The sequence below is a fragment of the Peromyscus maniculatus genome, chromosome 9, assembly GCF_049852395.1.
Source record: "Peromyscus maniculatus bairdii isolate BWxNUB_F1_BW_parent chromosome 9, HU_Pman_BW_mat_3.1, whole genome shotgun sequence".
Taxonomy (NCBI): Eukaryota; Metazoa; Chordata; class Mammalia; order Rodentia; family Cricetidae; genus Peromyscus; species Peromyscus maniculatus.
Genome location: NC_134860.1, coordinates 63,192,065 through 63,214,333, shown reverse-complemented (window position 1 = coordinate 63,214,333; position 22,269 = coordinate 63,192,065). Strand labels below are relative to the sequence as shown.

General features: G+C 44.6%; 1 protein-coding gene across 4 annotated transcripts in view; it reads right to left on the bottom strand.

Annotated features, from left to right (window-relative positions):
* Positions 1 to 22,269, bottom strand: part of Ints9 (integrator complex subunit 9) — an 88,970-nt gene that overhangs the window by 24,193 nt on the left and 42,508 nt on the right. For 3 of the 4 annotated variants that reach the window (XM_006988790.4, XM_076545194.1, XM_042285020.2), the window contains 4 exons: positions 21,988 to 22,127; positions 19,384 to 19,470; positions 5,915 to 6,035; positions 5,111 to 5,245 (listed from right to left, as the gene is read on the bottom strand). In XM_006988790.4, the coding sequence (XP_006988852.2) occupies positions 5,111 to 5,245; positions 5,915 to 6,035; positions 19,384 to 19,470; positions 21,988 to 22,127 (483 nt within the window). The remainder of the gene's footprint in view (positions 1 to 5,110; positions 5,246 to 5,914; positions 6,036 to 19,383; positions 19,471 to 21,987; positions 22,128 to 22,269) is intronic. The other variant, XM_076545195.1, reaches the window with a different exon arrangement.

Genomic DNA, 22,269 nt, shown 5'->3' with positions numbered 1-22,269 from the left:
TGATGGAAGACAACGCAGGCCAAGGGGTGGGGAAACCCAGGACACTCCTAAGGACAGGTAGTGTTTCACTCTTAGACGTGAAACAGGATCAGGGGTAAAACAAAAGGCAGCCGGGGTGCGGAAGACCAGCTGGTTGAACTACGCAGGAGAAACGGCAGCCTGGTTAGGAGAAAGTGGAAACAGTAGTCAGCAAGGAGTCAGAAGTCTGAAGGCCTTTACACCCTAAAATCCTACAGCAGAAAAGAAGGAGTGAGCGAAACAGTTACAGTTAAGGACTGATCACCTAGGAGAGGAAAAAATACACCCCAGACCGTGAAGTACAACTCTGCTCTCCAAAACCAGTTCAAACCCACCCTTTCATGAACTTTCCATCCCCTAGCTGAAGGCCCACACTCCCCAGTGGACTTCTGGTCTTATAATCATGTTGTTCAACTGCACATGGAGAAAAGCTCTTCCCTATATAAAGGTCATATTCACCATCTCGTCTTCCTCGTCTCTTCAGACACTCCATTGCTAATGGGAGGGACTCAGGGAATAGCACTGGCTCACGAGAAGCGAACACACAAGCACACACAGGAACGCTCTTAAGCACACACACTATTTTTGAGGGAAGCAAATACTCTGAGGAGAGGCAGCGTCCAGTCAAATGAGACCAACAACGGAGACAGCAAATGGAGAAAGACTGCAGAGGCCAGCCTGCTGCGATCCTCTCCTGCCTTTCTGGGCCCATTAGGAGAGCCAGAGGCACCAACAGATGAAGGGCCTGTTGTTGTAGCTCAGCTTTCTTGTGGCCCTTGTCCCAATTATATGACATCTGACTTTCACCGTGGAGCATCCACATCAAAGTACTGCATCACAACAACAGCAACAAACCAGAAACAAAAACCAACAAACAACAGCAAAACTTTTGGGAAAATTCAGAAGAAAAAAACTGTCAACAATACAAAATCAAACCCATAAATGGAGTGGCTACCTTAGCTCTTAGCTCAATGGTTTTAAGGGCTTCAAAACTGAACATATTTTCTTTAGGTTTATGGGAGGAATGCACATTTATGAGAGCATGGACAAACAGACTTCGAGAAATCAAAGCAAGGATGTGAACTCTGTCCAAGTGCTCACAGGACATGAACTGAGGAGGGAATATGGCAGACCTCCACACAATGCAGCTCATTCAGCTACAACAACAACAATGAGAATCTTGTCATGTGCAGCAGAATGGATGCAACTGGGAACAGTACATTAGGAAATTACCAGCTATAGGAACACAGAAAGCAAAGTACTGCATGTTCTCTCTCATGTGCAGAAAGGAAAAAAATTCCACAGCCCCCCACCCCAAAGCAAAAGAGGCCCGTGATTAGAAGGCACCGGGAGTGGGGTGGTGAGAAGGACAGACAATGGCTGGATGTGATCAATATGCACTGCATGCATGTGTGGAGACAGCACAGTGAAGTCAGTGTGTACAATTAACTGTGCTAACAGCAACAAAACCAAGAATTAAAAAAAAAAAATCTGTCTAACCCATGTCTAACCAGACAGAAGGGACTAACAACAAAACCGCAGTAAAATACCATTGGGCTACTCAAGGAATGACACTGTGGAGGACAGTATAACCTGCTTCAGATGAATCAAAAGCACTGCACACCAAGACCTAACTGTTAAATGACAAAGGTTTCTTTGTGTAACCTTGGCTGTCCTGGAACTCGCTCTGTAGCCCAGGCTGACCTCAAACTCACAGAGATCTACCTGCCTCTGCCTCCCGAGTACTAGGATCAAAGGCGTGCACTACCATCGCCCAGCTCAGCCTGTTTTCTTTTTTCCTTTTTTTTTTTTTTTAAAAGATTTATTTATTTATTTTATGTATATAAGTATTCTGTCTGCATACATGCCTGTATGCCAGCAGAAGGCACCAGATCTCATTAGAGGTGGTTGTGAGCCACCATGGGTTGCTGGGAATTGAACTCAGGACCTCTGGAAGAGCAGCTAGTGTGCTCTTCACTTCTGAGTCATCTCTCCAGCCCCAGCCTATGTTTTCTATGTTTCCAAGCCATCTCTCCACTCCTGCTGCTTCCATTTTAGGCAAAGGCCTCATACCTTGTATTTACAGATCACTGCAGCAGCCTGTGCTGTTCTTCTGCTCAAAAGGCTCCCATCAGGCAGAGCAGAGGGCAGCAAACTTTCTGTGAAGTTTAACTTTAACCCTGCCCTCACGGGGCAGACTGAACTAGAAACGATCCACAAACAGGTGTGTCTGTAACCCAATAAAACCTGGTTTAATTAATTAATCAATTATTTTCCCCAGAACAAGTGGTGGGTCAGATACAGCTCTGGGCACAGTTTCTTTACCTCCATGGTAGACCATCATGCTTTTTCAAACTAAAACTTCTTTATTCCCACTTACTCAATACAAAAACAACTATACAGGTGAAGGGGGAAAAAAACCTATCTTTTCCTTTGTTACCTAAAGTACAGGTTGCCAACTAGAAATTAAAACCAATGATTTAGGTATGTTGCTCATTATTCTCAAGACCTTATTTTCCCTTTAAATTTATAGCCCTTGTAAAGACAATTTACTGGAAATTACGTCAACAGTACTGTAAAGGTTTTGATCCAACAGGACAAATCAGAGCAGTTGGCAGCCAAGTCATCCTCCTGTCTTTTAGGGCAGAATACATCAAGAATGAAAGAAGCTGCCAATAAAAAATTTGATTCAATGAGGCAGATTATAATGACATTGATGGGATTTTGATCTCAATAATCGGGAAGGGCCCAGGATTCTGCTAGCTACAGGAAAACACAGGAACTTGTCTCCTCTAGACCTTGAGATAAACTTGGTTGTAAAAGAAGGTATGAGTCGGGTGGTGGTATACCTGTAATGATAGCACTTTGGAGGGAGAGGCAGGAGGACAGAGTTCAAGGTCATCCTTAGCAAGATATCACATTTGAGGCTAGCCTGGGTCACATGAGAGCCTGTCCCCGCCCCGACAGAAAACATGAATAAACACTGCAGACTGGCAGCAGCACCTAATGTTTCAAGCAGAACAGAGTTATTTTTTCCTATTTGCAAATATGGTATGCTAATTAACTTGAGTTAGCCATTCTGTAAGGTGTATATGTATGTATGCATACACATACAAATATCATGTTTAAGTCACACATTTATCTGTCACAAGTAAAGCAAATATTTCTTCAACCTGAGGACTTTCTGTAAGAACTGTGGCAAGCACTAACCCCGCAAAGGAACAGAGCACAGGGGTGAGATTCTCTATGTACCCAGGGAAAGAAAGTAAATCTGCCACAGGAGGAGGTAGGAAGCTGTGACCAAAGCAACTGTCAGGGAAAGGGCAGAGCTACAAGGAAGCACAAGGGCCCGGCCTCCAGGTCTAAGCCTTAACTTCTATTTTACGATGAAGACAATAACATCTTAGGGTTACACTCATAAAGTAATCAAATTTCAAAGAAAAAATGTGACAGGGACTCCCACAAGTTATCTATATGTTCAGCAACTGATGACCTCATCTTGACCACTCTTCCTTTACAAACACAAAAGAATCGGGATTTATAAAATCAACTGTAAGTTCTCTACAAATACCCAAGGATTAAATATTATATTCGTAACAATGTTTACGTGTAACTTATTGCCAAATGTAACTGTAATGCATGACTAACTTAAATCTGCTAATAGCTTTCCCTCTACATTAAAATGGGAAATGGTGGTGGGTAGTGCAAGCTTTTGGGCCCAGCACTTGGAGGCAGAGGAAGGTCAACCTCTGTCAGTTGGAAGCCAGCCTGGTCTAGACAGTGAGATCCAGGCTGGCCAGGGCTACAAGGTAAGACCCTGTTTCAATAAAACAAAACATAACATACACTTAGAGCGGGGCTTGGGAAGTGGCTCAGTGAGTAAAGTGCCTGCAGCATAAGCTTGAGGACTTGAGTTCGGATCCTGAGCACCACTTAAAAAGCTGAGTCTGGGCTGGAGAGATGGCTCAGCGGTTAGGAGCACTGGCTGCTGAGTTCAATTCCCAGCAACTACATGGTGGCTCACAACCGTTTGTTAAGGGATCTGATTCTCTCTTCTGGTATGCATGAAGACAGGTCATTCATATACATAAAATAAATAAATATAAAAAAAAAAAAAAAAGGCTGAGTCTGACTGCACATGCCTGTAACCTATCTGAGTTGGGGGTGGAGACAGGGGACTCCATGAGGCTTACTGGCCAGCCAGTTTAGCAGAACGGTGAGCTTCAAGTTCAATTAGAGATCCTGCCTCATAGAGTCAAGGCAGAGATGGGTCAAGAAAAGATGACTTTTTTCTTATGAATATGGTATACACAGGCACATACCCACACTACACACATACACACCACAATTACACCACAAAACACAACAAAATAAACAAAACCCAACCAGAACTCAATCATGATCTACAAAGGCCTGGGTGAGCTGGCCTTGCTCCTTTCCTGGCTGTGTAGTACACTGCAGTCACACGGGCTTTCTCTGCTCTTCACACGCCCTGCCTGCTCTGTTCCAGGGACTCTTCAGCCATTGCTGTAGGCTCTGCCTCACAGCTGCACACGGCTCTTCAATCTTGATTTCAGAAGGACCACCCAGTTTAGAGTATCTTCACTCCTCTAGAAATAAACCTTCTGTGCTGTTCCCAGAACTCCTACCTCAGTCTGAAATCACACAGCTCATTTCTTTACTCATCTTTGTCCTAGTCACTATCAACTGAAGATAAGATGTACAAGCAGAGACCTTGCCTGGTGATCACTCAATCCTGACACTGAGACCAGTGCTTGCTTGATTCCTGCCTTTGTAAGTATTCAGCAGTTAGTATGTGCTGAGAATTAACAATCTCTGTGTTCTACATCAGGCCACCTACATCAGCAGGGTCTTGGGAGGACCAAGAATCATCAACCCAGAGGTGACCTTGAGCACAACAGAATTCCTTCCAAGGAAAGCACAACTCTGAACGTAGGGACCTAAACAATCTAATTCTCCCAGAGTATCTAAGACACAGAAATTATGAAGGTTTAAAAACTGCCCATAGTACACTGTAGACATTTTGAATTTGAATTAAATAAGCATAGGTTGGTGATGAAAGTTAATTTACCTGAGGGTGTGTGGTAAGCAACGAGGATCCGGAGACGTAAGATACTTTCTCATAATGGGACTGGATAATCCAGTTGGAGCTTCCTAGGGCATAGCCAGAGCTTAGAGGGGTCACCTGAACAGCACCAAAAAGCTCCTAAAAAGAACCACACAGAGAGCATGTCAGCCATCAGCAAGTCAAGTCAGTTTAAAAGAAAGAGCAAGAAATGTCCTCATTTTAAAGCAAACCGAAGACCAAAGGGAATAGTATAGTTTGTGAAGTGGACAACGGAAGCAATCCTCGGGTGTCTGCCACCTCAGTCTCTGCTCATGTTTTGTCGTCAGGTACACAGGGCCCAGGCACTTTAAAGAGCAAGGGTGACAAGTTACCCAAGAGAACCAGGAGTCAAAGACCACTTTTCCTTTTCCACTGTAGGTGAGGTTCCAGTTCTGAGTGGCTCCAGCTGCAGGGCAACACCAGAACAGGAATCCTTAATTTAGGTCAGCTCTCAAATCACCCTTGGGAAGCTGCTGCTCTTTCCTATTGCCTATGTCTCAGATGAGTCAAGTTGTGTCTGGTTTCTCGGGTAACAGGATGGGACACATCTCCAGACTCAGCCAACCCAGTTCGAGCTGGTGTCAGGGACTGGGGGTGATGAATGGGTACCACTGAAAAGAAGGAGGGTGGGGAAAACCCACCTACATTCTTTTTTCTTGGAACTACAACAAAGTGACAGGGCAGCTTGAAGAAGAGCCACAAGAGCCCCCAGGGACTCAACACAGGGCCAGCACTCCTGAAAACCCTCACAGAGACACCAACACTCACAATTTTCTGAGAATATCCCACCAGCTGGATTTTACTCAGGGCAGAGTTCACTTCCTGCATTGTGTAGCATCTTCTCCAGGTGGATACTTCCACTGCGTCCTTGAGAGGAGAAGGCAGCAGCCTGCAAACACATCACAATGTCAATCACTAGGTGAACATGTCATCAATTAATAGATATTTCTAATAATATGACCACTTTCCTTAAGTTGGTCAGTTTATTGGCATAGGACGATTCATGGATTCTTTCATGATCATTATTTACATAATATTAGCGTTACTGTCGTCTCTTTCAGATTCTAATAATTTGAGTCCTTTTTTTTTCCTTTCTGTCAATCCAGGAAAAGACTGTCCATTTTACTGTTTTTTTTTTTTTGTTTTTTTTTTTAAAGTGTGTGTGGTGGCTCAGTGGGTAACAGTAATTCTTGAACAAGCTTGATGACCTGAGCTCAATCCCTGGAATCTAGGTAAAAATCTGGATGCAGTGGTGAGCACCTGTGATCCCAGGACTCTTACTGTGAGGTGAAGGAGACAGGAGAATCGGCAGGAAGCTCATGGGCCACCTGGCCGGGAGCATATAGTGTAGTGGCAGAATCAAGAGACCCAGCCTTAAGGTGAGCACCAACTTCCAAAGCTGTCCTGACTTCCACATAAGCACCATGGTACCCCCACAATTTTAAATCTTTTGATTTTGTTAGTTTTTTTCCTTTTATGTTTCTATTTCCATTTTATTTATACAGCATAGAGCTTTTTTTTTTTTTGTTTTGCTCCCCCCCCCCCAACAAGGTTTCTCTGTGTAACAGCTCTCTCTAGCTGTCCTGGAACTCGCTCTGTAGACCAGGCTGGCCTCAAACTCATAGAGATCCACCTGCCTCTGTCTCCCGAGTGCTGGGATTAAAGGTGTATACAACCTCCACCTGGCTAGTTACTATTATTTTTGAACCTAGGCTGATAATCCCTACAGTCCAATTGGACTGTCCCGCCCATTCATATTTATTTCTATTACTGATAGAGTTGGATTGTATTTTCCACCTTAACTTTTCTGTTTGTCCCACTTCTTTTTTGTCCCTCTATCCTTCCTTTGTTTTAAATATTTATTTATTTATTTACTTAATGTACATTGGGGTTTTGCCTGCATGTGTATCTGTATATGAGGGTCTCAGATCCCCTAGAACTGGTTTTATAGACAGATAGTTGTGAACTGCCATGTGGGTGCTGGGAATTGAACCTGGGTCCTTTGGAAGAGTGGTCTGTGCTCTTAACCCCATCCTGCCACTTTACCACTTTCTTTTGTACTATTTTTTGAAGTAGCTTTTAAGTTGATCATTTTCCATCATTTTTGAATTATTTTATTAATAGTGTCTGCAGGTTTAACATATATACATTAGAAATGATTTATTTCAGCCAGGCAGTGCTGGTATATGTCTTTAATTCCAGCACTCGGGAGGAAGAGGCAGATGGATCTCTGTGAGTTCGAGGCCAGCCTGGTCTCCAGAGCAAGTTCCAGGTCAGTCAGGGTTACACAGAGAAATCCTGCCTTGAAAAAACAAAAAATCTCTTTTATTTTTTGTGTGTATGTGTGAACGGGAGTGGGTGATACCATACCAACAAGACCACACATAAGAGGGAGCCAGATCCCCTGAAACTGGAGTTACAGGCAGTTACAAACTAACTGCTATGTGGATGCTCTCAACCACTGAGCTGCCTCTCCAGCCCCTTATACACACTCTAACACAGAACAGTTCTACTTGAACTATAACCATGTTCTGTTGTCTCCTTCCCACAGTGCTGGGGACGAACCCAGGCCCTTGCACATTGTAGATTATGCTCTGTCTCTGAGCTATACCCCAGACCAGGCATTTCTACCTAACATCTCATGTTCTCTTTCCTGTTCACAAAAGATGAATGTGCCCATTAATACCACCATCAAAAACATCTCTTTGATGAACAAACATTCTTGTTCTAAAATGCATGAGGCATAATCTGGTGAACTGAATGCATGCATGAGGCTCTACTCTCCCCCCAAACACACTGCACAGCGGAGGGTTTCACTCTCTCATACTCCATCCTCATCTGTACTCTAACGGTTCCCCTATACTCAGGTTAAAACTCAGGGGTTTTGCTGTATTCTGTCTCCCAGTGCCAGGTTTCCCAAGCTGGAAACCCATCTTCTCATGACCTGTCTTTCACATTTTAGATGGGTAACAACACATTGCTACTCCAAACCTAGACCACCGTCCCATTTTTAGGTCTCACGACAGCGTCTGTGCCAAGTGCTCTATTACATGCTCTGGGAAAATGTCTGGCCTGCTATTGAGGGAGCAGGGAAGTGGTCAGGAAGCACCTTGGACAAGGCCACGGACAGCATGCTGTTATAGCTTCTCTACTTCAGGTAGCCCAGAAACTGCTGCTTTGAGGAAGTGGGACTGTGACAGGGTGGAAAGCCGGGAGCGACATCCAGAGAAACCTGGATTTCAACCCAAGGTCACCCCTCACCTCTGAGCTGCAGTCTTCATTTATAAAACAGGGATATCAGGAGTTTTCTATTAGAAGGGCGAGAGACACAATGGATGCACAGTGTCTGCTGCAGCCACACTAACACCCATCCTTTGTACCTCCTCTAAGTTCCCCCCACCAGGGTTCAGTGCTTGGACTGCCCAGCACTACTCTCCAGGAAAAATAATGACTTGTCCCTAGGGCTGCAGGGGAGCCCCATTCCTTGACTTCTGGCCAGAGCGGGAAGGCTATCATTGCGGGAGGGGACAGAAGAGCCGAGTGCAGCCCTAAGCACATCGCTCCTGTCCGGGGAGGGTTTTACCCAGCTCCTCTGTGACTGGCTCCCTTCTCTAGGAGACTGACTAAAGTCACACACAGCTACTTTTCCTGTGGCTTTCCTTACCCATCACACTTGATCCCTGGCACTTCTATCACCTGAAGCAGCCCTTAGTTTTCCCTCCAGCTAGGACTGGTATCTGTAGCAGTCTTTGTCAACAGGAGTCCCTCTGCTGGAGAGTAAACAGTCTTGAGTCCACCAACACTTGGAGTCAGGACCTGAATCAATCTATCAGTCTATCAATCTATCTATCAATCTCTCTCTCTCTCTCTCTCTCTCTCTCTCTCTCTCTCTCTCTCTCTCTCTCTCTCTCTCTCTCTTTTTTCGAGACAGGGTTTCTCTGTGTAGCTTTGGAGCCTGTCCTGGAACTCACTCTGTAGACCAGGCTGGCCTCGAACTCACAAAGATCTGCCTGCCTCCCAAGTGCGGGGATTAAAGGCATGCGCCACCACCACCCAGTTCAGGGTCCGAATCTTAAGGGAACGTTGTGAGCACGACTATGGGAAATATCTACTGTTTTTGTCTTTGGTAATTGAGGGTCTAGTTTTAGAGAAGGTACTGGGGGTCTTTTTAGGTAGGAAAACAATCTATTCAAGTCACGTAAAGGCTAGAACTTACAAACGTGGTGTCAAGAGAAGCTGAAGACAGCACTCTTTCCACAGAAACCTCCCTTCCACGTTTCTGACAACAGTTCAGTAGAGCACTGTTGTGAGGGGAGCAGGCTGTTAAGTATGCCTTTACATTTTACTAATATACACTGAAATAGCAACCCATCTTTTTATCCAGTTCTGTTATGTCACGAATGCACTAACTTCGTTCTCATTTTGTGTATGCTGCACTGAATATTCAACACTAATAACACAGATGCATACATGCTACCGGCTACCCCAAGAAAAGAAAGGAGCACAATGCTGACTGGCTCCCATCTGAACTGCACTATCAGGTGAGATTAGCGGTCACTCTAAAACCCAGTGAGAACAATGGGAGACAGCAGACTGAGCAGTCCAACTAACTCTGTCTCAGGTCTGACTTTCTGGATTTGGGTTTTGTGTTGTCACTTTAGACAGGGCTCCCCATGACACCCCTATCCTTTATTTGCCACCTTGTATAGGCCCCTCCCTGAGCATGGACCAAATACTTGCTTCTCACAAATAGAGCATGACAAAAATAATGGGCTTATCCCTCTGATTAGATTCTAAGAGAGAGGAGAGAGGGACTTCAGAATGCCTGCTTTCTCCCGTCCTGTTTTCACACACTCTGATGAAATCAGCTGCCATGTAAAAAGTTCAGTTGATGGGCACACAGGGGAAGGACTTGAGGGAGGCCTTAGTTCAACAACTAGACAGGTGAGCCTGCAAGAGGTCGTTTCCAGCTAGACCCGAGTTTACTGGCAGCCTGCTGAAAGATGCAGAAATGGAGAAGCTATACAGTATTGGAGCCATGAAGCTTTCACACATCTATAGTCCCAGCAATTCAGGAGTTCAAGAGTTCAAGACTGGCCCAAGGAATGTAGTGAGAATCCATTCCTAAAACATACAAAGTGCTGCGTTTGCCGTCTATTATAGAGGCAGCATTCTAACCCTCAACTACGTTAGGTTTTTCTCAGGCATCCTCAGGTAATTTTAATAAACCTCATTGTACAGAAAAATTAGGAACAGACTACTTTCCATATCAAATTTAATGTTGATTTTTTCCTTCTTTTAGTTGAAATATTAAGCATTTACTTAACCTCCTTTCTCCTCTCTGTCTCTAAATTGAGGGAAAAATTTCTTCCTTATAAACAACAGGAAATGTAAAATTAGAGGTAAGTCTTCCCATGTAACTGACAGTGGGCCCAAATGTCAGGCCTCAATAAAACAATTCTCCTGTCTCAGCAGTGTGTGCCACTATGTTGGACAGGTCTACTACACTTTAGGTCATCTCTAGGTTACTGATCATACACAGTGCATGGTCACTGTGTAATGTAAATGCACTGTAAATGGCTTTACTGTTCCGGGAATAATGTTCAGTACAGAAGTGATATTTTCCTGAATAGTTTTCATCAGCAGTTGGTTGAGTTCATGAGTACAAAACTACCAGATACACAGGACCAACTGTATACAGTAATATATAGTATATACCTATGTAACATATGCATGTGTGTATGCATATTTACAAAGACACACACAACAGTGCCTAAATTCTTTGGATAGCTTTTTTTTTTTTTTTTTTTTTAAGCTAGACAAAAGTCTTAAATTAGGGCCAGTCAAATGTTAGCTTTTTCAAAAGAACTTCATTATTCTTTGGCTTAATTCTAAGGCTTAGAGCCTCTGTCTTTTTCTTGGTGTACACTGGCTGATTTTCATCAAGCCAGTTATTTTTGTTTACCCCAGAATTCTGTTTCCAGATGGTTTCTTGTTACTTTCGTACTGGCCTCGCCTACAAAGTCTTACCCTTGGCAGTATGCTCAAATGCAAGGGCTCTATGCCTTAAGATCTGGGGGAACTTTTCCATGGTGTATCAGTGCCAGGCACTCGGCAGTTGCTCATCAAGTCTGGTTCCTCATCCACACCCCTCTTGCTGGCACTTCCTTTACTTTCCCTGCCATTCAGACCTATCTCCTACCATCTTGTCCGACTGAGCTTTCCCTAAAACTCCTACGTGTATGTGAGGTCACACTTACAGCAGGGCACTTACAGGCCCACTTAAAGCCATTAGGATTATTAGCTGATTTAGGATAAGTAGGATAAGGAAACCCAGAGGGAACTGGTTCTGTTTCTGGCTTTCTAATTTATCAAAGTCAAATTTTCATAGTCTAAATTTTTCATAAGTACTTTCTAAAAGATTTCATCGTTTCATTCTTTTCTTATCGCACTTGAGTGCCTAATAAACTTCTTTCCCAGGCCGTTGACATTGAGCCAAAGTTCTGCTGCTGCCTCTTCCCGCATCTTACCAGCACAACCAGCAACCTAAGATCATGGGTTTTTGTTAAAGAGTTAAGACCTTTAGGCCTATAGGGACACTTAAAGGCAGACAATGAACACATTGATCGAGTTCTAAGTGTTTGTTGAACAAATGGACAGAATATAAGAGCAGAATACAAAGAATACCAGAAGCAGAAACTGTGTCTACCCTCAATAATGACCATGTGACAGCCGTGCTACAGGGATGGTTAGAGGTTGGCTGGATGCTCTAGCCTCAAGACCAGACATTTCTCGAGTAACTGGCAATACTGTAATCCCCGATTTTTGTTTCAGACCCAACTGTCTCTAGAAAAACCGAAGGCAATTACTATGGCCAGCAAAGTATGGTATACACTATTCGAGATGGGGTCTGGAGGATCTTTGCCTTAACTCTATAGTCACTGAAAACAAAACAAAACAAACTCTTCTCTATGTTTTGTCTTTTTAGTGGATTTGCTGACCAGGATAGGCTCATGGACAGATGAACTGCACTAATTCTGAGTCTCAGTGGGAAATAATAGAAAGTTATTTTCCCCATCAACATCCTTGGAGTTTGGGTACCATGAATTGGTCCCTCAAAGGCTAACTTATTGACTTAAAATGAACAAAGGGTCTGGGATCACAAGGTTCACATTCTGTGACTCCATCAAAGTACAGCCATTCTGTGAAGACCCACTTCAAAGAGCCCTTTCCAAGGATATCGTCGAAAACTGCAATATATGTCTTCTTAGAGATAATTCAATTCAATTCTAAGTATTTTACAGAAAAGGTCATCAAGTCTCAAAAAGTGTGACTGACAATGTAAAGGCAGAGGCAAGTGTGGTCTTAGAAACAGTTTCTTTTGTTCACTTGCTCTCTACAAGAAAGGTGGCATCTAAGATGAATTAGGCTTGTGCTGTGGGATGTTCTGTATGTCCTGTGGGAGCCTGTTGTTGGGTTCCTCATGGCTTTACCCAGCAGGTCCGCATAGAGGATGATTAGGACCACGGGCCTGAGTGCAGGTGTCTGAGATGGTCTGCACTGGCTGTGCTGGGGGATGGTCTGTATGTCAAGTTGCTCTGATTGGTCAATAAATAAAACACTGATTGGCCTATGGCTAGGCAGGAAGTATAGGAGGGACTAACAGAGAGGAGAAAAGAAAGACCAGGAAGGCAGAAGGAGTCACTGCCAGCCGCCACCCTGACAAGCAGCATGAAAAGATGCCTGTAAGCCACGAGCCACGTGGCAGGGTATAAATTTGTGGAAATGGGTTAATTTAAGCTATAAGAACAGTTAGCAAGAAGCCTGCCATGGCTATACAGTTTGTAAGAAATATAAGTCTCTGTGTTTACTTGGTTGGGTCTGAGCGGCTGTGGGACTGGCAGGTGACAAAGATTTGTCCTGACTGTGGGCAAGGCAGGAAAACTCTAGCTACAGGCTTGGAAGGCAGGTATGCTCTGGTTGCCATAAGTAGATTAGCTACTTTTTTTTTTTTATCACTGTGATAAAACACTATGACCAAAAGCACCATGAGGAAGAAAAAGTTTATTTTGGCTTATGGTTGGTTCCAGAGGGTTAGAGGTTAGAGTCTGTAATGGTGGGGGAGGCATGGCAGCAGAAGTAGGAAGCAGAGACACCAAGCAGGAAGTAGGGAGAGGCAAGAAACCCTCAAAGCCTGCCTCCAGAGGTGTGCAGCAAGACTGTACCCTGTAAAGGTCTATACCAAAATGATGTACTTCCTCCAACAATGCTGTACCTTCCTAAAGGTCCCATAGCCACTCAAACAGCGTCACCAGCTGGGGACCCAATGTTCAAATACATGAGCGTATGGGGGACATTTCCCATGCAAACCACAACACCAAATGTTCTGCTAAAGTGGGTAAGGACTATTTTAAGAACTTCACGCAGTACTCATTTGCTCCATTCGATACCCTGCAAAGTGGTTAATGTCCATCTCAATTTAATGAGGAAATAGAGCCTGGAAGAAATGAATTGATTCAGCTACCAAGAAACACAGCTGAAATTCAATCTCTAGTCTGTGTGACCTCTAAGCCCATACTTTCCAAATTTCTTCCTATCATATAGTTAGGCCTGATAAATTCCTCAGCAAATAGCCAAGGAATGTCAGAGCAAAAGAACACCACCTTTAATATGCATTTTAAAGCCTCTTACAAGGTGAACCTTCCTCTTATGTTCTTGATTCCTTAATGCTTATAAGAAGATTATGACAATATCTTATGATTTTTACCATTTTTTTAAAAATGCAAAATCTCAATAGTATCCCAGCTTGCCCTTGAACTTTTCTCCTGCCTCTGGCTCCTATTTCCCAGGTGTTAGAATTACAGGTGTGCCCCTTCACACCTAGCAATGCCTTATAATTGCTTATTCTTAATTATGACTATGGATTCTAGTCTTATAAAAGAACATTTACATTAAAAATACCAGACACAAGGTGGAATATTTTGCTTTTAAATTGCTCATTAAAAATCTAAACTTTAAGGTTTATGTAAGAAAATTCTATTGTGTCAGTTTTATTCCCTTCAAAACTGCATCTCTTTTTTTCAGGAAGAGTACACTGTAGTGTCAAAATTAGGAAGAAGGATGGCTAATGTCTTCTAAATAAATCTCAGGGACATGTCAACTAAGGCAAGAAGTCATGGAACCGTCAAAAAGCAAGAGTAATAGAATTTTTGAATATACATTCTAATAATAAATCAAATGCTAATTCAAACCAACTCCAAATGATTTAAGAGAATTTGTCTGATGTTTTTTGACCAATGAGCTTGAGAAATTTTAATTTATTGTTTTCTTTACTTGATGGCCTTATTACTAACTCAAGCTACTTAGATGCATTAATTCCAGGCACTTGACCAAGATCTATTTTGAGAATCCCTGTGTAGTTTGAAGTAAAATTGGGGGCTCAAGTTTCAAATCCGACACCCAGTGATTTGCTTGAATCACACAGGATTTTATTTTAATGTGTAAGCCAACACTTTAAAAAGATTAAAAAAAAAATCACTCATAAAGCAGCCAGATTTGAGCTTCTTAAAGAAAAAAAAAGGAAAAAGAAAAGAAAAAAGGGTGGATTTGGCAGCTCATATCCCTAAATAGCCAAGACATACTCAGTGTGCCCCAGCTGCTTAAGTACAGGAGTGTGACAAGTGGTCCAGGCCCTACCTCACGCCTCTATTTGAGAGAAGTCATGGACTGCATCACCTGGGGAAACATTCAATAAACCAGACCAGAAGAACCCAGTTCTCAATGCAGCATGCCTCAGTCCCTTAGAACACTAGCTATGAGAGGAGCCTAAAGGCAGCAGGCATCCTTCAGCAGCCAACCCTTCAGCTGACCAGATGAAGCAATTCTAGTACCTAGCCCAAGGTCAAACCCCAGAGCTCTGCTATCTGATGCCAATTAAAGAATAAAGAGCCCTTTTAAAAACTCTACTTCCTTTTTTAAGAAGTATTTTTTTCTGGGACATAACAGCAGCCCCCACAGACACACACACACAGATGTGCTATCCATGAGTGGGAGGGGAGAGCCACAGATTGATACCAGATGTCCTCTATTATTTTCTTTTTTTTTCCCTTTTCGTTTTTTTTTTTTTTTTTTTGAGACAGGGTTTCTCTGTGTATCTTTGAAACCTGCCCTGGACCTAGCTCTGTAGACCAGGCTGGCCTTGAACTCAGAGATCCGCCTGCCTCTGCCTCCTGAGTGCTGGGATTAAAGGCGTGTGCCACCACTGCCCGGCTCCTCTATTATTTTCTACCTTATTTTTGGGACACAATCTCACTGAACCTGGAGCTGGCTCTCTATTTAGGCTAGACTTGCAGGCTAGCCAGCCCCTGGGATCTGCCTGTCCCTGTCTACCCCTCCCCAGCACCAGGCACACCCAGTACCTGGCTTGAAGGAAGGTGCTGAGGTGGGAACTCATGCTTACAGGGAAGGTGCTTTCCTTAATGAGCCATCACCAGCCTCAAAGAGTGCTCCAATTGTAATGCCAGTTCTAATATTTATGCTGAGTTAACCCATAGAGAAAAAAGACAAAGCTGAGGGTTTTGCTTTATCATTTCAGCACATTCTTTCCAATAATGAGCCTCTCCCCTTTGCCATCAATAACTAAGGTCCATCAGGTGTCGTTGTCCCCTCCACCCACCCCCACCCCCCAGCTGAGGACCGAACCCAGGGCCTTGAGCTTGCTAGGCAAGCGCTCTACCACTGAGCTAAATCCCCAACCCCATAAATTATATTTCTTTTCTTTCTTTTTTTTTTTTTCCTTTTGTTTTTTCGAGACAGGGTTCTCTGTGTAGCTTTGCGCCTTTCCTGGAACTCACTTTGTAGACCAGCCTGGCCTTGAACTCACAGAGATCTGCCTGGCTCTGCCTCCCAGTGCTGGGATTAAAGGCATGCACCACTACCGCCCTTAAAGGGGGAGGAGAGTTTTCTCTCTCTCTCTCTTTTTTTTAAATTTTTTTTAAAACTTTTTTTTAATTTTTATTTTATGTGCATTGGTGTTTTGCCATGGGTGTCCAGTCTCCTGGAACCGGAGTTACAGACAGTTGTAAGCTGCCACGTGGGTGCTAGGAATTGAACCCGGGTCCTCTGGGAGAGCAGTCAGTGCTCTTAACCACTGAGCCACCTCTCCAGCCCCATCATGTGTTCCTAAGCCAAAGTGCAAGACCTGATCAGGGCCAGGATGCACATTGGTCTCCTTTCCTCTCCAAGGTGCCTTTCCTTCTCTCTTTTTGCCCACCAGGTGGTGAGACTAGAAACTGGTAGCTCTGCTTCAACGAACACTTCCTGCTGAGCATCTCCTGAATACCCTCCAGGCCCGGCTCTTACCTCTCTTCTGTCAAGCCCCACTCTTCCTAACACATATCGACATCACTCTAGGAGTGAGTTATGTTGTCATGTTTTCACAAAGAATGGGTGGCAAAGGGAAAAAAAGGGACTTGGCTCAAGATCACAGAGGAGGCAAAGTAAGACTAAGAACTTCCCAAGACTTGGCCCAGGGCTCAGGAAGTCAGGGACACCGACCTTTGAATATTACTTCTGATGTGCCAAAACTATTTGCAGCTAAGTACATAAGGACATAAACTTAACAAGAGGAAGTAAGTAAGGGAAGCCAAGGTACATGCGGTTTACTACAGGGAAAGAAACCCAGCCCTAAGATTGTTAACGAGGGAGGTTATCGGGACCTGGGGTCCCATGTGGTCCAGTGTGCTCAAGGCAGACTGTGGCACAGTCAGGACTGAGAAAAAAGAGAGCCGAGACTTTAAATGAAACACAAGGAGGGGAAGGGACCATGTATCACTGTGTGGGAGTGGCCAGATCAAGGACATCATTTAAACAGAAACAAGACAGCCTGGCTATGGGCACATCCAGATGATGTGAAGACACCCGCACACTGTCCTACCAACCAAGGAGACATCCACACAAGATCCATGTAAGACAGGAGAAAGGCTGTAGAACTCTTACTTCCCTTTCTACCACACAGGGGACAGCAGGACATGCCCTCAAAGAGTGACTCAAGAGAGGAGTGGGCGTGTGGACTCTGTAGCCCGAGTCACCTAAAGAAATCAGAACCCATCACTCACTAGCTGGATGACCTTGGGGGACGTTACTAACCCTCTCTGTGGCACTTCTCTCCTGTAAACTGGTAATAATGGCACTACTCACCTCATTAAATTGTTAGATCACTCCTTGGTAACACTTGTGGAACAATGTCTGGCAGAAAAAGCGGCTCATAGGTTAAATAAGCAGTGCACATCCAAGAACACACAGAGGAGACTTGTGCCTAAACTCTAGAACACAACAACAGGATAGATAACCTAGCTACACATACACGTTCTTACAGAAAGACTGGCAAAATGGGAGACATTCTGAAGGCAAGGTGACAGCCACTATCACTGATCTGGGGGGAAGAGGGAGGAAGGTCAGGGCAACTGGAAAAGGACCAGGAATTCTCAGGAAGTCCAGACCAGTTTGAACTCGGGTTCTCCATGCTAAGAGCAGAAGGTGGGGGCAGGGAGTGAAGGCAGCAGTTGCTGGGGTGAAACTGAGTCCAAGGCAAGGCTGACTGTCCTCTGTATTGCTAGTGGAGATCAGAGTGCTTGGGTGTGGAATCAAGCTCCCCACCTGCTCCATGGTGCTTCTCCTTTACCTACCTCTGACAGTCTAGACTCTTGGTCCTTGCACGTCACTCTAAACTCTTGGGATGGTCAACGACTTCCCAATCTCCACACCCAGGGGCCGCATCTCCACTTTACAAGCTAGTTTTCCTTTGTCTTTTCTTGCGCTTGGTTTCTAGCATGTTGCTCTGACGGACTCAGAACTTGCTTCTGCAGCCCGGGTGGCACAGCTCGAAGTCTTCCTGCCTCCCACTCAGAGTGCTGGATTACAGGCCCTGGTCCCCACCACCCACAGCCTGTGTTCTGGGAACCATCCTTTGTCCTTAGGCTTCCACTCACCTTCCTGTTTACTGTTTTGCAGTCCCTTTACATTACCTATCCCTTTAAATCCCAGCTCAGAAGCTTCTCTGAAGCTGTAGTCTTCTTCACGCTCACCACTACCACCCTAATTCAGACTTCTGTCATGTTTCTGAAATGGTCCCCCTGCTGGTCTCCCTGTGTCCATCTCTGCATGCCGCCTCACTCTCATGCTGCTTCCAGAGTTCCTTTCTTTCTTTATTCTCCTTACAGGCTCCTGACCTGCACATACACAATGTCAAAATCTGAACCTCACAACCTCACCTCTTTAAACCTCATTAGACCTGCCTCTCCCCTTTCACCTCTCTACCTATACTCATCAACACTGAATTTCTCACCATCCCATGATATGGAACCTGGGCTCCTCTTCACAACTGGTGTGTGCGTGTATGTTGGTGGGTATGGTGTGTGTACATACATGTGTTCACATGTGTGTGGACATTTTGGTGTACATATGTGTGGAGACCCAAAGCTGATGCCATGTCTTCTTCAATGGCTTTCCCTTTATTTACCGAGGCAGGGCCTCTTGCTGAACCCAGAGCTCACCAATTCCACCCAGTCTAGTCAGCTTGCTCCAGGCAGCCCTGTCTCTGCCTCCTAAGTGCTGGGATAATCTGCTCACTCTTACATGGATTCTGGGACCAAGATCCTCATGAATGTGGAGAAAATATTTCATACACCGAGCTATCACACCAGCCCCATACTTTATATAAGAAAGTCCTTTCTTCCAGTTGGCTGACTTCTAAGAAATGTCCACCTCAGCTTCCTTAAGTAGCAAACATTGTTTTCGTACTCTAAAAAACTGTTCATTGTGTGACTATATGTGCATGATGTATGTACATGGGCACATATGTGACAAGACACATGTGTAAAAGGCAGAGGTCAACCTGTTTGGTTCTCTCCTTCTACCATGTGGGTCTTCAGGCTTGGTGGCAAGCCCCTTTACCAGGGAACCATCTTGCAATCCCTAGCTTTTTACTTTCTGAGTGTCAACAGCACTGTGAAGCTCTCTTTAAGACAGTTCTGGCAAGATCTAAGTGACCTGAATCATGAGCCCCAGAACCTCCATGGTAGAGCCATGTGCTGCCAAAGCTCCCACACCCAGCATGGGGCCTGACTGTGTGAATTAAATAAAGCCTTTCAACCTAACAAGGTCTGTGTTGCAGCACAAAATAAGACCCAAAGAGGCTCATGAAACTCTGTAGCCAACCAGGAGAGGGCTGTTCTCACCGTTGTATATCCTTATTCTTCCACAAGGAGGCAGACTGGGCCTTTGGCACTCTTTCGATGAAATTCACCAGCTCTTCCATGAGAAGCCTAAATTTAAACAAAGCAAGAAGATATTGGAGAACAATTTGCTGCTAACGCTGTAGCTAGGAGAGGTGGATCTGCCCACCTCCCACTAGCCTGTTTCATGGGACAGACATCTTAAACTGATACAAGAAGCTGGCGCTTGCTCTGGGAATCAGAAGTGCTCCACTCAGAGGAAGACCTGCCCAAAGACCAGCAGTGGGACAGACCTCTGCCATCCTGAGGTCACATACACACACACACACACACACACACACACACACACACACACACACACACACACACACACGAGCAAGGGAGTCCAAGGAGTGCCACACTTAATGGGCCCAGGGCTGCATAGACACTGAAATCATCCCCGAAAGCTAGAGATAATCAAAAAGCTAGAAATAGAGCTGGGCATGGCAGTTCACATCTGTCATCTCAGCACTTGGGATGCTGAGGCAGGAGAACTACTATGAGTTCTAGGCTAGCCTAGGCAACAGAATGAGACTGTTCCCCCCAAAACCACATGCCCACTTTCCCACCCACCTAGAAATACATTTCAACATCTGACTCTAGTTCATGCTCTAATACAGCTAATCCACACTGGCTAATATCCTCTCTGTACAATGCATGACAACGGCAATATACAAAATTATTGGCAACAGAAACCCAAGCAAGCTGGGCGGTGGTGACACACACCTTTAATCCCAGCACTTGGGAGGCAGAGCCAGGCGGATCTCTGTGAGTTCGAGGCCAGCCTGGTCTACAGAGCGAGATCGAGGACAGGCACCAAAACAATTACAGAGGAACCCTGTCTCAAGAACACAAAAAAAGAAATAAGAAAAGAACCCCAAGCAAGTGGTGTCACATCCATCTGTTTCCCTAACCACTTCTGTGTCCTCCTGGAGGCGGTGCTGGCCCCAGCACCTGAAGATCCGAGGCCCGGGCTCACGAGTGCTCTGGGATGCTCCGCAGAGCCCATCCTTAAGCCCCAGCTTTCTCGGACTACAGCCTGACACTCGGGCAGCTCTTCCTCTCACTCCCCGGCTGTCCTGTTTTCCTATAACGGCCCTTTCTGCTCCCGGAGTCCCTCGCTGTTTTTATACGCTGCAGGTGATATTTGCACACTGACGACTCGGTTTCATTTCTTGTCACTAGTTCATCTTGTTGGACATCTGGAAGACACTAGAATATAACCTAACAGTTTATAACACTCCTTCATCCTGTATATTGGATCCTGAAAGTTTTAACTTACTTGGTTATTTCAAAGCAATATATTGTGGGTTTTTATTCCCCCGTATTAATTTTCTTTACTGTTTTTTTTTTTTTTTTTCTTTTTCCCCAGTAACTGATTTTGTGGTGACTTGCAGCACTTACACAATGAAGGCCTGGTTGGGTAGAGAAGAAAGCATGACCTTGGTTGACCAAAGACTATAATTAAGATTATATATATATATTTTTTTAAACAGGGTTTCTCTGTAGTCTTGGCTGTCTTGGAACTCATTCTGTAGACCAGGTTGGCCTTGAACTCAGAACCCAACTGTCTCTGCCTTCCCAAGTGCTGGGATTAAAGGAATGTGCCCAAATCACGGCCTGGCTGTAATTTTTTATTTTTAAGGTTTACTTATTGTTGTGGCTGGAGAGATGGCCCAGTGGTTTAGAGTACTTGTTGCTTTTGTAGAGGACCTGGGTTCGGTGCTCAGCACCCACATGGTGGTTCACAAGTATCTGAACACCAGTTCCAGGGAATCCAATGCCCTTCACCAACCTCTACAGGGGTGGTGCAGAGATATACACACAGGCAAAACACTCACAGATGAAATAAAGTGAATAATCTAAAAAAATATTTATTTTTTAATGTATACATGTATTATGTGTGTGTGCATGCCTACATATGCATACATGTTCACAGGTCCCTATGGAGCCAGGAGCAAGATCCCCTGGAACAGGAGTCACAGGTGGTTGTAAGCTGCCTGATGTGGGTGCTGGGAACTGAGCCTGGGTCCTCTCCAAGAGCAGCAAGTCTTCTAACTGCTGAGCTATCTCTCCAGGCACAAGACTGCTTAGTCTTAAATCCTTAGAGTACTATATTTCATTCTGTCACCAGGGAAGGACAACTGAACTGCTTAATTACTCTTCTTCCCTTGTTTTCTACAAGCTGTCTCTATTTATAGCCCTCAGTAAATCATGAAAAGGGGATATTTTCAAAGCAAAGCAATAAAGTCTCTTCTTTTCTTCTTCATTTAAATATGCGAAGTTCCTTTGCTCTGGAGCTCTTTGCTCTGGATCTCTGTGGCATCTTCCTAGGCCCCTGTCCTATCTAGCATCATCTACAGAGGGGTTGCCTAGGAACACTCCTTTCAGCTATACTAAAAGAAAGACGGGCTGCCAGGGGCACCAGTCTCTAGGGATCTCCAGTAAGCATTCTTGTGTCTAGAGAGCAGCCTCCCCTTCCCTGTTCCTGGGAAAGAAATCAAAACCTTTCTGATATCACACTCAACAGTGCCCACTGAAGGAGCTTGGCAGCTACGTTCCTCTCACCTGCCGATCTGCATGGTGGGTTCTGTGGCATACACTGTGCCTGTGAATCCTGTGTGCTCCGTGATGTAGGGCAGTGCCATCATGCAGTGATAGTTAGAGATGAGAATCACATCGACTGTAGACAGGTCTATTAGCTCGGTCTGAAGAGAAAGGGAGGGGTGGTATGTGTCTGTGCCAGGGCAGAGATCAGCAGGACGGGACTGACAGATGATGCTGTCAGAATGTGGAGTAGTAGTTTCGTTCTTCAGAATAATGCGGCCTTTCCCGCAACACCGCCCTTCC